General features: G+C 38.4%; 1 protein-coding gene across 1 annotated transcript in view; it reads right to left on the bottom strand.

Moving 5' to 3' along the window:
* The window catches only part of LOC150090588 (uncharacterized), a 64,959-nt gene extending 49,107 nt beyond the window's left edge, over positions 1 to 15,852 (bottom strand). The window contains exons 1-2 of the mRNA XM_090386249.1: positions 15,666 to 15,852; positions 10,184 to 10,327 (exon numbers count right to left, since the gene is read on the bottom strand). Coding sequence (XP_090242375.1) covers positions 10,184 to 10,327; positions 15,666 to 15,744 — 223 coding nt within the window. The 5' untranslated portion in view covers positions 15,745 to 15,852. The remainder of the gene's footprint in view (positions 1 to 10,183; positions 10,328 to 15,665) is intronic.
* Positions 15,853 to 16,776: the final 924 nt, after the last annotated feature.

Raw genomic sequence — 16,776 nt, 5'->3', positions numbered from 1 at the left:
AGCATATATTTATTTATATTTTATTTTATATAAATAAAAAATAAATATCTTTCACTGAGAATATTTGCATTGATATACGAGGAGGAACCATAAAATAACCACAGTTTTGTTTCTCTTATTAGATAAAAGACACTGTAATACACTAAACGACCAAAAGTATTCGGACACCATCATGTATGGCAAAAACACGAATTTAATGAACAAATTAACAAGGTTTCCGTGCTGTCATCGGGAGTAAAAGTGTAACGCACCTTTCGCTCCGATAACAGCATCAGTCTGCCGTGAAACACTTTGGACCAATTCTCTGTCCATTCCATCTCCAGTGAAGTCACAGTTAAGTCATAGAAGGAGATGTATTAGTTTTTGTCATCTGGCGGTCTCATCTTAAAGTTGATCGTTCAGATTCAGGTGTGTACTCTGGGCGACCAGGCGAGTTGTTCGATTTCGTTTTCTACAAACCAGATTTTTTACACTGCTCGCTGTATATGGAGCATTGCCGTGGAAGGAAGCATTCCCACAGAACTGCCAGTGTGGACACCGGAGAATTGTCCAAAGTATCATGTAAGATTCAGCATTGTTAGTTTTTGGCATTAAAACCAACAATCTGAGTCTGAACCATGAGAAGCAGCCCGATAAAATGATCCCTCATCTCTCCGAGGCCATCATAAATGACATTTCTCAGGCATACCCACACAAGGCAAAAAGATATAAAGACTGTTAGCGACTCTTTGCGCCTATTTACGCTGTACTATGGTCAAAGAATGATGGACTAGGCATATTTATGAGTAATTTGGTCTGGGGCAGCACATACAACAACCAAGAAATTTACAGCATTCGAGTACTGGATATACGATAGCTAAATATCAGATTTCGATATCATTTTACAATCTCAAAATCAAAAACTCAGAGTAACCTTAACATCAAAACCTTGGATATTCGCATTAAAGAAGCCGATATCATCCTTCTGGCTAAACTAATCACTGGAATAAGTGATTCCTGTAAGATCAGTCGGGTCGTCGTCTCAGCAACAACGAAAGAAAATGGTATATTTACTCCACTGTACTGAACTCACCTCAAGAGACTGCAACAAAATGAACGAACAGATTATTCCTCAATTCAGCATTACAGTTAATTAATCACCTCCAAGTTGATTGCCAGCAATGCACCGTAGCAGGCTTTACAGAAAAGAAATCCAAGTTTCAAAATATTAAAACCAACCACTAAGATGTACAGCTATAGCCAAATGTAAATATTCGAAAACCAACAGTCAAGATCAGAAAGCACGTGGATCAAAGGCAGACTTTGGATTTTTCTCTTACTATATTTTTATATTAATCTGCGTCCAATGTACTTTACCAGTCTCTAAACATAACTCAGATTTATAAAATCCACCCCTAAACTTAGCTGTGATGTAATTGTTCTTCAGATGGGAAAGGCAGCGGACTTAAGCGAGTTTGACAAAGGCCAAATTGTAATGGCCAGACGACTGGGTCAGAGCAGATCCAAAAAAAAAAAAAAAAAAAAACTATTATTTTTGGCCACCCAAATAATTACATTCATCTGCCGTGCTGTGTATCTTATTTCTGTTAATTGCGTGTGTTCTATGGTCGATTTGTCTGTTTTGCTGGACGAAAACCCCAGTTTCTGAGAAAAAAACCTTGCTATCTACGCCTGAGACCGACTAACTCAGCCAAGGAGTGAAAAAAGCCCATTAAACTTCCTTAGGTCATCGACGGGATTCGAACCCGGCCCTTTTCCACCCGGTATGGGGAGGATGGTGACGGTACCACCGTGCTACACGCGCATTGGTACCGTCACCATCATCCGTGGTTAGTACCTACTGAAAGTGGTCGAAGGAGGGAAAACCCACGAACTGCCGGCGAGGTGTTGGGCGACCATGGCTCATCGATGCTAAAGGTGAGCGAAAGCTCTCCTAGATGGTACGTGGCAACAGAAGGGCGACTGTGGCGCAACTCGCCGGTAATTGGAATGCTGGTGATAGAAGTAACGTGTCACAACACACAGTACATCGAACCCTGCTGAAAATGGGGCTGGCTGCATAGCCGCAGGCCGCTCCGAGTGCCCGTGCTAACCACGGTTCACCGGCGACAGCGCCAACAATGGGCAAGCGAGCATCGAAACTGGACCTTCAGTGATTGGAAGAAGGTTGTCTGGTCCGATGAATCACGTTTCCTGTTGCACCATGTGGACATGTGCAGTAGCACAGTGGTATCGTCACCGTCCTCCCCACACCGGGTGGAAAAGCCCCGTGTTCGAATCCCGTCGATGACACGAGGAACTTTAATGGGCTTTTTTCACTCTGTGGCTGAGTTAGTCGGTCTCAGGCATAGTTAGCAAGGTTTTTTCTCCCCATAAACTGGGTATTCTTCTTCCAGCAAAGGGGCAAATCGACCATAGAACATACGCAATTTGCAGACACAAATACGGGTTAATGTATTCAATTACGGGCAACCATAAAATAAATATTTAAAAAAAAAATTTTTTTGTTGCACCATGTGGACGGCCGGGTATGTGTGTGTTGTTTACCAGGGGAAATGATGGCACCTGGATGCACCGTGGGACGAAAACAAGTCGGTGGCGACGGTGTCGTGCTTTGGGCGATGTTCAGCTGGGATACCCCGGGTTCAGTCATCCATGTGTCAGCCACTCTGACGTCTACCACCTAGCAAAATATGACCTGGTAAGCTGTAACCTCACAAATAAATTAAAAATATCAAACACAAAAACAAAGCTAATAATCTTCAAAAACAGGTTGGATTACCGCAGACTCCCTAAAGTGTTTATTCACAGGAAGCAAATTCCATATGTGGCACAAACTAAACACCTTGGCATAATATTGGACGACAGGCTCAGTTTCCAACCACACGTGAACAGTTTAGCAAACAAACCCAAAGCCTTAACTGCAACCGTCATCAGGATCTCCCATTCGGAGTGGAGACTCACCAAAAGAACCCTATCTCTCTACTATAAAGCTGTGTTCTTGCCAATTGTCTCCTATGCTGCTGGGGTCTGGTTCCATAGCGTCACTAACAGTAAATTCCGGGCCAAACTCCTTTCCATGCAAAGAACCATGCTGCTTGCGACACACCAAGTACAAAGAACAACATCGACTAATGCACTGCAAGTTCTATCAGGGGACCCTCCCCCTGGACCTATATATAGCTTAGCATTATAGCCAAAGTAGCTTATGCGCCATCAAACCCCCATATCAACATATATAGCTTATAGAGGCATCTACAAACAAAATAGGGCCTCACTCCTTGGAACAGACTGCAGTTCTGCTACAAATATCAAACAGGATAAAATAAACCTATGGAAAAACTTTTCTCCCTTTGGCAGGTTATATGGGATGAAAGTCCCACTGGAGAGGTCACCAGACTTTTTATCCCGAGTGTCACCTTTGCCACGAATATGTCGCATTGTAATTGGTTCTACCCATCCATGAGCACGTCCTACATCCTAACAGGACATGGTGCTCTTAAAGCGACAAATTCTCATTGCTCCTGTGGGAAAGAGGAATCCTGGAACCACATCCTATTATCCTGCCCCAACTACGAAGAACAACGGACAATACTTAAAAATAAGGTTCAGAACATCTCAGAAGTCAATCTTAAAGCCTTAATTGAAAATGAGACTAACTTTAAAGCCCTTCAAATCTTCACCAATGACGTCTTCAGCAGAAGAATGCAGATGCTTTACCGTGCTGGATAATTCAACAAGCTCTTGCTGAGCTGTTCCCTGTGTCACCTACCAGTCATCCTGGACTTGAATTCTTTTGATCTCTGAGGTTGTTCAGAGATGTCAATCACTGGTGTTTTTATTATTATTATTATTATTTTATTTATTATTATTAATTTATATATTTTATTTATTTATTAATTATTATTAATTTATATATTTTATTTATTTATTCATTATTATTAATTTATATATTTTATTTATTTATTTATTATTATTTTATTTTATTTTATTTTTTCTTTCTGCTGGTAATTAGGACTGAGCGTCCTGGGTACGGGATTGCTGGCATCCACTGGTATTGCACTACCTCCAATGGATGCAGGATTTTAGCGCACTACTGAGGCGCAGATAGCAGATTATGCCCGGCTCCACGTGCCTAGGGACGGGCAGCGGGCAACAGTTGCTCAGGTGTTGGCTGCTCACATTTCAGGCCCTGTTTACACAGATTCTGTAGTCAAGACAGAGACAATTTGCGGAGATGGACCCAGGTCCTGGAGCCGCTACAAACAGGCCACATACATACATACATGCATACATAAATGTCATTTAGTGTGCATACACGCATTTCTTCTACTTTTGAGTCTTGATAGTTTTGTTGAGTTTTACAATTTTGTAAGAGAAGCTCCATTTTCTGCTGGACTTTCTTACACATGTTCGAATGAGTATAAATAGAGAGTATTTCTGTTTATATATTTTTGTATTTATGTAAATAAATAAAAATAAAAATAAATACCTAAACATCATTGCGGACCAGGTTCACACTTTCATGGCAACGGTCTTCCTATTTGGCGGTGCCGTCTTTCAGCAGGATAATGCGCCATGCCACACTACCCGGATTGTTCGAGACTGGTTCGCGGAACATGAGGAAGACTGCCAGGTATTGCCCTGGTCTCCCAAATTCCCCAGACATCAATCCCATCGAGCATCTGTGGTTTGTGTTGGAACAGCAACTCCGATCTGCGGCGTCTCAAACACGGACCTTACAGGAGTTAAAGGATCTGGTTACGTGTTGATATCTGATACCACAAGACACATTTAGAAATCTTGTAGCGTCCATGCCTCGCCCGGTACGAGCTGTTTTGGCTGCACGTGGAGGACCAACATCCTATTAAGTAGGTGGTCATAATGCTTTGACTAATCGGTGTATATAAACAACACATTTTGATTCCATATATTTATGGAATAAAACAGCAATAAAACTCAACAAAGGAAACTTGCAACCAGTATCGTAACTAGAAAAAAGTGGGTATTGTATCAGTACCAGGGTACCAGTATCGTAACTAGAAAAGGTTGTAATCAGCTTAAGACGTTATAGTTTAAGCCAGCCGGAATTGGGAACATTAAAATTACCATGGAAAATTACCTCACTGTTAGTTAAGTTGGACAGGAAGTCAAGTTTCAAAGAGAAAAAGTCAGAGTTCTAAGTGATTAGTTGAGTTGGGAGAATGACAGAGGCAACAGATAAATTTGGCAGAGTGTGGTAGAGAGATTTTAAGCCAGAGAAGATTGAAAAGCGGAGATTCCAGATTATTCATACAGCGAATAATTCGGACAACTGAGATGAGCAATGGTTGAATCAACCGATAACTGAGATTCTGTCAGAAAATGTACACGGGGTTTGGCAGACTTCAAGTGGAAATGGACATCATTGAGATTAGAACTGAGACCACGTATATTTGTGAAATTAACGAGGAAGTGTTTGGGAGGTTTAAATCTTTTCGCAGATAAGTTTGACAATTGTGTATTAATTATGTATTTGACAATTATGATACTGTATTTTGTTTCCAGCAAAAACCAAACTATTATATTAGGCCACCCGAATATTTAAATTCATATGCCGTGCTGTAAGTCTGTTAATTGCGTGTGTTCTATGGTCGATCTGTCTGTTTTTCTGGACGAAAAATCCAAGTTTCTGGGAGAAAAACCTTGCTATCTACGCCTCAGACCGAGTAACTCAGCCACGGAGTGAAAAATGCCCATTAAAGTTCCTCGAGTCATGGATGGGATTCGAACCCGGGCCTTTTCCACCCGATGTGCGGAGGACGGTGACGATACCACTGTGCTACACGCGCAGACTTTGTTTCCAGCATGTGTGTATGGACATGTGTTATGTCTTATGTACGGCGGCACCTCCGCCATGGTACACTGTGATGTATACAGAGCTCTTTAAAATGGCCAGATAAGAGTATGGTGTTATGTCTGCGAAGTATGTGTGTCTTGTTCTATTGTTTTGTCGTATCTGGCCGCTTAGCTACTAGGGAGCAGCGATCACCAGGATGGCTGCTCCACAGTACCCGTTCACGCCACGAGGAGGCGGGCCCCAACAATACGCGTACGAGGAAAGAATCTCGCATCTACTGGGGCAAAAATCAGTTTCAGTGGATGCCAGCAGATCGAGTACCATGGGAGCCCAAACCGGTGGTACCAGCAGAAAATAAAAAAATATATATATAAATAAATAAAATAATAATAATAAAATAAAACGATAAAATAATAATAATAAAATAAAACAATAAAATAAAACAATAAAATAATAATAAAATAAATAATAAAAATATAAAAAATAAATAATAATAATAATAAATAATAAAAATATAAAAAAATAAATAATAATAATAATAAATAATAAAAATATAAAAAAATAAATAATAATAATTTAAAAGAAATAAAAAAGTAATATTAATAAAAAATATTAAAATAATAAAAAGAAATGTATGCAAGCAAATGAAAAAAATTTAATTGTCAAAAAAGGTAAATAATTAAATAAAAGTAATAAATACATACAAGTAAAACAAACAAAAAAAAGCCATCAGGAATAATGAATTCAGCAGTCGTCATGTAGCTTAGTCAGGGGGTTGCAATCACAGCTGTTGAGTCGGAGAAATCAGAAGGTAAAGTCTGGTAGCCGTTGTTCTGTAATAAGATTTCAGGTAGACTTGGACAGGGTGGCACATGGCAAAACAGAAAACTCGATCGGATTGATATCAGAATCACATGAAGAAAGGAAAAACATACATATGGTCAACGATGGTAGGTTCTTTACTAAGTAGGATAAAAACACGAACGTTGGTCAATAAGTTCTGTTCGGGAGCAAGAAACTATATCATAAGAAATTACAATTGAGTTATAAGGCGGATATCCTGATAGTAGGGAAGCCAGTTAGCTGGCGCCGTCTGTTAAAGATTTCTTTTGCAAATTCTTGGAAGATTTCAAGTTTCCTTATTTGCAATTAAATCGTGTTCATTTCCAAGAGTAAAGTAGACATCTACTTTTCCAAGAGATAGTTGAGATCTGTTGCCAAAGATCTTGGTAAATTGGGCAAGAATAAATCACGTGTTGCCAGCCCTCGATGCCACTGCGTAAGAAAAGAATCTGTAGAGGTGAGATTAAACTGTAAGAGGTTCGCATTCAATGATCGGTGACCTGTTATTAAGTATGATGTGCAGAGACTGGGGAAGAATCATTTCTGTACAATGTTGGAATAGGTAAATGAAACGTCGGAGGACGGTGACGGTTGATGAGAAGATTTCATCACTTCTCTTTTTCTTTCTTTGGGTCAGCAGTTAGATCGACAATAATATTTAGTAGGGTAATTATGTAGACATCTAGATATGTATGGTATCTTATGTAAGACGACACCTGAATATCAGTTCTACTCCCCCTTTGTACACTGTGTTGAATACAGAACTCTGTAAAAGGTCAGAAATGTGTGTAACGTTATGTTTGTGCAGTATGTGTGTTGTTATGTTGTTTAGTTGTTTCTGGCCTCTTTATCACAAGGCAGGCGTACAACGCATCAAAATAACAAGATGGTATCAAACCACACACCTCCAAACAACAAGGCTGAAAATAATAGAACGATAATTTCACATTTACTGATACAAAAAAAAAAATTATTATATTAGGGTTACCCGTAATGTAATACATAAACCAGTATTTGTGTCTGTAAATTGCGTGTGTTCTCTGGACGATTTGCCTGTTTTGCTGGACGAAAAAACCTGGCTATCTACACCTGAAACTGGCTAAGCCAGGGAGTAAAATAAGCCCACTAAAGTTCCTCCCATCATCGACGAGATTCGAACACGGGCCTTTTCCACCCGGTGCGGGGAGGACGGTGATAGCAACACTGTTCTAACCGCGCAGACACATTTACTGCTACAATCCCAAACAACCACGTATTCTCGCGTGACATCCACTTGTCAATCACAGCACTGAGTGGAAGATGCCTTCACCTGTCCATCACTGCCGTCTTTCCTCACTTTCATCGGTGTACCCTATACTGCAGTTCAGCCAAAGTTCTTAATATTTTCAGAGAGATACTGTAAGTGTGAAGAGAACGCTAGACGGCCATCTAGAACTCCAAGGTGTTTCTGTGTGGACACTAGAGGAAGCGAATTTCCTTGATATTTTATTACTGGAGATCTACCATAATTAGTCTTCCCTGAAAGATCATCATTTTTGTTTTTGTTACTGAAACTGTGAGTTTCTTTTGAGAGAATATTATTGCAGAAGTTTCTAGATCCCTTCTGTAATTTCTGTGGACAAGAATGAATAAGTCATCGGCGTAAGTTATTGTATTTGTATTTGTCAGTTCAAAACTGAAAAGGAGCCAATCATTTAGAAGTTCCACACAGGGGTTCAAAATAGACACTTGGGGGCAGCCTCGAGTAATATGTCTGGATACAGACTGGTGTTTATTTTATATCAAGACAGAGCGATTACTAAAATAGCCCTTTATGGGAAGGTATAATAACTGAGGTCAATTTGCAACTCTAAGACAACGAAGGACACTCCTCCACCATAGTGTATCGAAAGCGTCTTCGAAGTCTATAAATAAAATTAGAGTATATTTAAATGTAGAATCATCTATGAGATTTGTTTACAGCAAAAAAAAAAAAAAAAAACAAAAACAAACTATTATTTTTAGGCCACCCGAATAATACATTCATCTGCTGTGCTGTGTTTGTCCTATGTCTGTTAATTGCGTCTGTTTTATGGTCGATTTGTCTGTTTTGCTGGACGAAAAAACCCTAGTTTCTGGGGTGAAAACCTTGCTATCTAAGCCTGAAACCGACTAACTCAGTCACGGAGTGAAAAAGCAGCCCATCAAAGTTCCTCGCGTCATCGACGGGATTCGAACCCGGGCCTTTTCCACCTGGTGTGGGGAGGATCGTGACGATACCACTGTACTATCCGCGCAGATATTTGTTTCTAGCAGTTGGTTTCTTCTGTGGAGTAGAGTGGAAAGGGTCAGACATATCTTGAAATATATTTCTTGATAAGGTCGGGTTTCCTGATGCTCGCTAGCTCCTGTCTGGAAGTCCAGAGTTCTGTACATGTTTTCTTACATCTGTGTCTGAGGTAGCAGTTTTCGAGAACTTTTTTGCATGACTTGCTTATGCAAAGTTTATCAGGGTTGATATTTATTTAGGTTATTAAACAGCTTTATAGTGTTTGCTGGAAAGAATATTCCTAGGCTATCCAACTGTGTAAATGCGGTCCTGAGTTGGGGTTACTTATCTGCCACTCGTCTTTGTTTTTCTCCCTGTGTTTTTATCCAGTTTCGTTGAGTTCAACCCACCCACCGCGGAAAGGCCAAATAGCCTTGAAACGGTGTCCTCTGGGTGGTGGTATCCGCTGAGAATAAGTAACAAGTATTCTCCATTGGTGAAGCGTTACTTATTCAAGGTAGTGCAATATCATGGCAACTCGTTGTGAAGGTATTCAAAATATGAGATGTACGTACTTAAAATGATGCCACTCTCAGTTGTTTTAAGTTCGCTGCGTACTAACATGATGCTCTTGCACTAACTTTCACGCAGTCTGAGGCATTAGCCCTAAAATGCATTTAGGACAGTAAATCATAATTATATACTGCCATCAGTTCTATAATGGTGGATACACCATTAGTGAACTGATAGCAGCATATATTTATGATTTATAAGTTCAGATGGAACACTTGTCACTTAGTAATGTTTCAAAATAAGCTTATTATGAAAGAAAAAGGCATTATAAAATATAAAATACTAGCAGATAAAATAAAGATAAAAAATATTATCTGCTAGTTTATAAGAGGTATATTTATTGTGTCGCGTGCGGTGAAAGCATACTTAAGAAAAAAAAGCCTATTGGTGCAGACTATGAAAGTTTTGTACTGTTTGAAAATAAGTTTATATAAACGGGGAAAATCAGCATGAAAAATGACACTACAAGCGTGACTATGAACAGGGAAACCAGTAGAAACAAGCATAAGACAAACCAAAAAGGTTATTCCTTATTTCATGATCGGGGGAAGAAGTCCATTATATAAGAAGAAATTAAGCGAAAAAATTGAAAAATCACTCCGGGTTTAAGAAATTTCTCTCTGTACTAAAATGAACAATAAATTTAGTTTTGAATTTATTAATTAATAGGACTGTCTTACCAGTATTATTGATTTCTTCAGGTACTTGATAAGTATCCATGTTTAGTTCTAACTCTACCTTACTATTTCCACCATCTTCATTCTCCTGTTTCACTATGTAGTCAAGTGCTCTAACAATCGCATCATCAGCTGGTAACAGTGCCCCTAAAAACAGAAAAAATAAAAATTAAATTAAATAACTGGTTGCAATGCATTGTACACGCATGAATTAGTTAATATGTTTACAAACCTAGAAGTTGCGTGACGCCATTTTCACTCAAAATTCGTGCAGTAATCACTGGAATCCAGCTTGTTTGACAACGTGTGGTCATGGGACATTCATTTTTACTACTTTTTATTAAATATGGTATTATACATATAATTTGGAGGCCTAAGAAGAAATTTAGCTAATATTTTGAAAAATACCATGACTCATAAGGGAAATTGGCAGTGATTTAAAAAAAAAAATTGACTTTTTTTTTTTTTTTTGTACTCATATTTTAACGCAGAAGGTCCTTCTAAACTACTAACTTGCATTTGTGAATCACTCAGCCCATAAGCTCTACATGTGACGTCATAAGTCTAGAATGCAAACGGAAGCATATTAAGCTAAAAATGCAAGAATAAATAAATGCTTTTGTTGAGCAATTTTACCCTATCATCGATTTCACCAGATAGAGAAGGATTCCTTTTTATGATATCCTTTCCATTACCAATAATTCTGCAGTTATTATTGCTGTACAGTTTTACGCGTTCTGCAGCTTCTGATTTTTTATTCCTGTCTTTTTGATACCTTTAAAGTGTTCGGATACTCTCTTTTAACAGAACATCTAAAAACAGTACGTTATAATGTACTATTTACAGTTTAAATACGTATTTAATATATAAATCTAGATATAAATTTATGCCTATATTTATGTTACGAATAGACATGGATTTACATCTGTTACCTATAAAATATTATTAAAACAAATCTAATTCTCTTCCTGTATGTTTCCACCCTAGAAAAATATTGTCAAAATAGTACTCATGCCGGAGTCAAAATATAAACTTTGTCATTATATGTACTGTACATGTAAGAGATCCATCAAAACAGAAAAGGTAGGATGGACATTATATAAAATTTAATTTTAATATCTCTTCTTTAATTACTTATGTAGACAAATGCTCTTAAATTCGATTGCCTTTCGTTGTGTTGTTTCTTACTCATAACTAAACTGCTCGACAAAATTAAGAGAACACGTAGAAAACGTGGTGCAACTCGTGCAGTTTCCGATGAAGCAGGACAAAATTTGGTATGGTGTTGTATCACGGAATAACAATGAGATTGAGTAAAAAATATGTGGAGGTCCTAAAGTCTCGAAACTTTATTAGACAGTTGGACAGACAACTTGAGTAGTCGAGACCCACTAATTAGCGGGTCTCGACTACTCAAATTGTCTATCCAACCGGAATAACGATGAAATGAGGAGACATCGAAAAACTTCGGACAAGCATAAGACATCTGTAGGGGTTGTATAAGAATTACCAAAAGAGTTCACATTATAGAAGTCGATACAAAATGCTTGAAAATATGGTCATATGACATCAGTAAGGCGTATGATCCCCTCCAACGGCTAAATAGGCCTGACAGCGGTGAACCATCCTCCACATAAGGGTGTCTATAAGATTCTGTGCCAAAAAATCCCACTCTTCCACCAGCGCAGACCTTAGCTCACCAAGTAACCGAGGTGTTGACTGTCGGCGTGTAATGCGATGCCCAAGGGCATCCCACACATGTTCGATCAGATTTAAGTCTGCTGATCGTACTGGCCACCGTAGTACTTGGATATCTTCAGTTTCAAGATATTCTTCCACCACTTGAGCTCTATGTGCAGTGGCGTTGTCGTGCATGAAAAGAAAATCTGGACCAACCGCACCCTTAAAAAGTCGCACATAGGGTTTGAGGATCTGTTCTCAGTACCACTGAGCAGTTACCGTACCCCTATCAAAAACATGGAGCTGTCGTTAATCATTATTCCTCCCCACAGGAGAACATCGCCTCCAACGTAAGTGTCCCTTTCTCTGATGTTAGAGGGACAGTACCGCATTCCTCGTCTTCAGAAGAAATAACGTCTAGCCTCTGTTTGTAGGCTAAAACGGGACTTAGGGGACAGAACTGTACCTATTTGTCAGGGCTCCAAGTCACACGTCCGTGACACCAGTTTTGAGGAGCTCTGCCGTGGTTTTGGGTTAATGGGATACAAACCACTGGCTTCCTTGTGTACAGCCACTTGAATTGAGCCTTCTGAACACAGTTTAGTTGGAAATGTTTCACTTGTGGCCGCAACAACCCCAAGAAAGTTGATAACAGGATATCGTAGGGTTTTGCCTTGCTGCTAGAGCCAGATAGCGGTCTGTTCTTGTTGACGTAGCCCTCGGGCGACCTTGGCCAGCTCTTGTAATGGTTACTGTCTCCTGAAACTCTTACCATAGTGCCAGGACGACACTATGTGACATATTAAGCCAACGTGCCACTTCTGGCTGCGACTGCCCGGCTTCAAGCTTCCAACGGCCCGCCATCTCAAAGAATAATCTAAACAACAATGACTTGTCATCCTCAGTACTAAAGATGTGGCTAACCCACTGAGCAAGTCAAAAACGGGAATGAAGTGATGTGGTCGCAACCCATGTTATTAACAGGCATGAATAATTTGCATAATGTGCAGCTCCGTAAGGTGACAAATCGATTTCTATCGATTTATGAGAGAGAGAGAGAGAATTACGAAGTCATACACATATAATAATAATCGTGTATCCAGGTTATTTTTTTATCAAAATTAGGGGTTCATGTTCTCCATATCTCGCAAGTGATCATACGCTTCTGCAGTAGTCAATGTGATAGGAGCGTAAGCTACAAGCCAATTTCCATGTTCTGCGTGCTGAAAAGCCACGATAAGTCACTCAGACACCTTACACCCCCCTATCCTACGATCGTCTGATTGCATCCCCGATTAAAGAGGCATTTTAAAATACCTTCAGTCGCCCACCAGATTTGAATCATTCACAATAAACGGAGCAAGTTATTATTCAGATTTTTGCCAAATTAAACAACTTTTATTTTAGTTAATCTAATACAGCAGTAAACTCTGTAAAATGCGTCACATTTTACAAAACATCAAAATTTTACAATCCGGTAATATCAAGAAAGCAATCCGGCACTGGAATCAACGATCGTATTTATCTTTACGAATCCATGCAAAAAAAAAAAAAAAAAGTGACATTTCTTTCTTTATAAGATCAGGGCAGGACAATATTTCCCTTTAATCTATTTTTGAGGTCAGCAGGACTTCAACTGCATAGATAATATAATAATTAATTCTCAGGGCAAAAAAAAGTTGCCTGTGCAATGAGCTTCCTTGGTATTGCGATAGGGGAAGGTTGCCTGAATTGGACCACCGAGAAAAATATACGATTTTACGATTTTAACGTTTGTGCTGGCATCTAATGGTGAATTATTATCCATTTTTACCAGCAGAGTCTGCCACAATAGTTTCATCTTCATCGAGCAAGTAGCGCGAATTTGAAATTGAAGTTTGTTTCTGATGCTTTTATCTTATTTCAAAGCTACGATTTTTACGATAATTTCTCGGTGATTTCTGAATCTTTATAATTGATTAATACTCATCAGTATATTCGAATTTCCTCGAATTACTGCCGATTTCCATGCTTTGTTATCTTTTAACTACTCTACGTCAGAATGCTGAATACAACAGCGTTTTGTTGCCTAGAATGGACCACATACTGTTTCTTAGAATGGACTGGTGGTCCAATGAAAGAAAGGTAATTTCAAAGATACTCTTTAACTGTTGTCAGTTAATTAATCCCGAATCACCATTTCTCTCCATCTGCTGTACTCAGCAATCTAACAGAAGGCTCTTCTATCCAAGAATGCAACTTTCTTCAATCTGATTTTTCAAAGTTTCCAAGCCTCTGTGGATGGAATGAGTGTCTCACCACAGTTTTTATGTGCGTACACCTAAAGAATGCATTTCCCCAAAACCTGCTGTGCAATGAAGAAAAGAAGAGCACTCAGCTTGTTCTTGAACTGACAAGCAGCCCTCACAAGGAAGGTATTCAGAAGAAGAGATTCCTTGTGAGGACAGCGAAAGCCTAAAGGAAGAAAAAAATTAAATACCAACAGTATCCTAAAACTCCGGAGGCCTACTGAGGAACAGAAAGATAATGAAAGCTGGTATTGCTTTATTTGTGAAAAGCAAAATATGCACGATATGATCCAATGCATGTTATGTCATAAATGGGTACACGAAAAATGTGCTGGAGTTAAAAAAAGATCAAAAAATGTACTATTGTTTTGTGTGTAAGCCCATTAAACAAAAAAGTATGTTCTATTTTCTAAGAGTTGGCTACTATCTATCACTATTATACAGGGTATGTCAAAATTATGTTAACACTTATATGGAAAAAAACATTTATTGTAATCAACATTTATCAACATTCTTTCTTCTCGCGTTAACCTATCTGCCATTATATCTGAAAAAAATAAAATAATAAAATTCAAATGTTCATTCCATTTAAGTGTTAACATAATTTTGACATACCCTGTATATCCTATAGTGTATAAAAAGCAGTATTTTATGGTTCTAGAACGATACAGTCTGGTCCAATCTAAGGCACCTACTGGTCCAATCAAGGAGCCAGGTTCCTACATTGGACCACTTCTACAATTTCAAAATATATTTATTTAAAGTTGTTCTAATGCCATTACGCATATAATTGATTACTATTTGGTAAAAGTATTTATGCTGATTCACATGATAAAATTTCAAACACTTTTACCAACGTGTTTCGAAATAATTAGCTTGCAAAATTAGGGAGTCCAATTCAGGCAAACTTCCCCTACTTGCAAACAGATAGTCTTGCCAAAAGGTTAATTGGCAATTTCTTTAAAAGGTGAGACTGCTATGACAGCCTGTTTCAAGAGTAACTGGTCTTTCACTAGTGAGCAGGTCGTCTTTGGTGACAACGTGCAGACAAAACAGTTGTAAAGAAGTTGTTCGATGTGAGCTACCAAGCAGTACACGAAATCAGTGTTCAAAACTATAATATAGCTAAAACTGTCCCCTGAAAGAAGTGAAATACTAGGGCAACTCATTACAAAGGTAAATCTCACTGCCCACAAAAGCAGATGAAAGGAGAAGATAGCCATTATAAATGTTTATAGATGTAAATAAGTTGTTGTTTGCGCTTAATATTTATTGAAATTTGAAATGTGTTACTCTAAAAATGCTCAACCACTAGGTATACTTCTCTAAAATCTGGCATCTCTCAATCCTCGAGGGTGCCGGATTTTGAAGAGCTAACTGTATTTAGATTAACCGAAATAATATATTAATCTATATTATAAATTATATTCTTCAATGTTACCTTATGTTGTTACAAGTTACTTAGGCTTAACCGACATTCATATCCAATTTATACATACAATGGCGCTAGTACTTACCTATTGGAAGTTTTATTTTTTCTTCTGCCTTTCCTATAAGAAGGAGGCAAGTAAGGATACTAATAAGTACCTCTTTCATGACTGTGCTTCAGTGAGAGCACTAAAGACGATCACAACAGAGAAAGACGCAAAATCCCTTTGGTAAGCTTCATCTGGATTTCACGTGTTTTATATATATTCCGCCGATAATCACGAACATCCTCTGAAGTGTGGTTCGTGCTGTCAACTATACTTATCGCTAATAATATTCATAAATATGGTTACATCAGACAAGTAGCAAATAGTGGTTCTTGTAAGGGGAGATAAAACCTGATCTCTCAGCGAGTAGGGTGCAAAGTCAAAGATCTTCTATCTAGTGGGGGAGGTCTTTATTGATCTGCTATTCGAAAGAACATTCCAGACTAAACATTAATTTTTGCAACATTTCGCCATACATTAAGCTGAAAAAAAAATGCCAATTGCTAATACAGTTATGTGATATCACATAGTAGACATTCTTTCATTTGGTGTTTTCTGGTAACAGTGTGCGTTGTTTTTTTAAGTCCTTGCTACGCTCTCTCTTGGGCATGTCGGCTTAACCATTGGACTGAAGAAGAAGATATGGCCTTTTAGGGCGATTTCCGCCTTTGTGTTATTTTCTATCTGGTTGTTTTTATTAGAATTTATATTGAAGGAGTTACCCATCGATGAGAAGCCAATAAGCTTCGAAACGATGCCGTCTGGGTGGTGGTGGTATCCGCCCAGAATAAGTAACAATAGTCTTCTCCATAGATGAAGTGTTACTTATTCGAGGAAGTGCAATACTATGGCAACTCGTTGTGAAAGTATTCACAATATGAGATATAACTAAAACGATGCATTAAAGCTACCTTGGTAGTATAAATGACGTGTGTGCATTAACTCATGCACAAGTAAACTCCTTCATACTCTGAGGCTTTAGCCAACAAATGTGTTCTAGAGAATTTATACTGTTTTTATTTATGAACAATGAAATTACATTTACTTTTAAAATCAATATTTAGTGTTGCTAAAAATATGAGGTCCACCGACTGTAACAGATACTAATAACAGAGTACATCATGTTAGAAAATAGGATTAACAGGGTACATCA

The sequence above is a fragment of the Mastigoproctus giganteus genome, chromosome 1 (genome assembly GCF_048544385.1).
Source record: "Mastigoproctus giganteus isolate SK-2022 chromosome 1, ASM4854438v1, whole genome shotgun sequence".
NCBI classification, from domain to species: domain Eukaryota; kingdom Metazoa; phylum Arthropoda; class Arachnida; order Uropygi; family Thelyphonidae; genus Mastigoproctus; species Mastigoproctus giganteus.
Note: the sequence above shows the minus strand (reverse complement) of the source record. Positions and strands in the feature narration are given on the sequence as shown.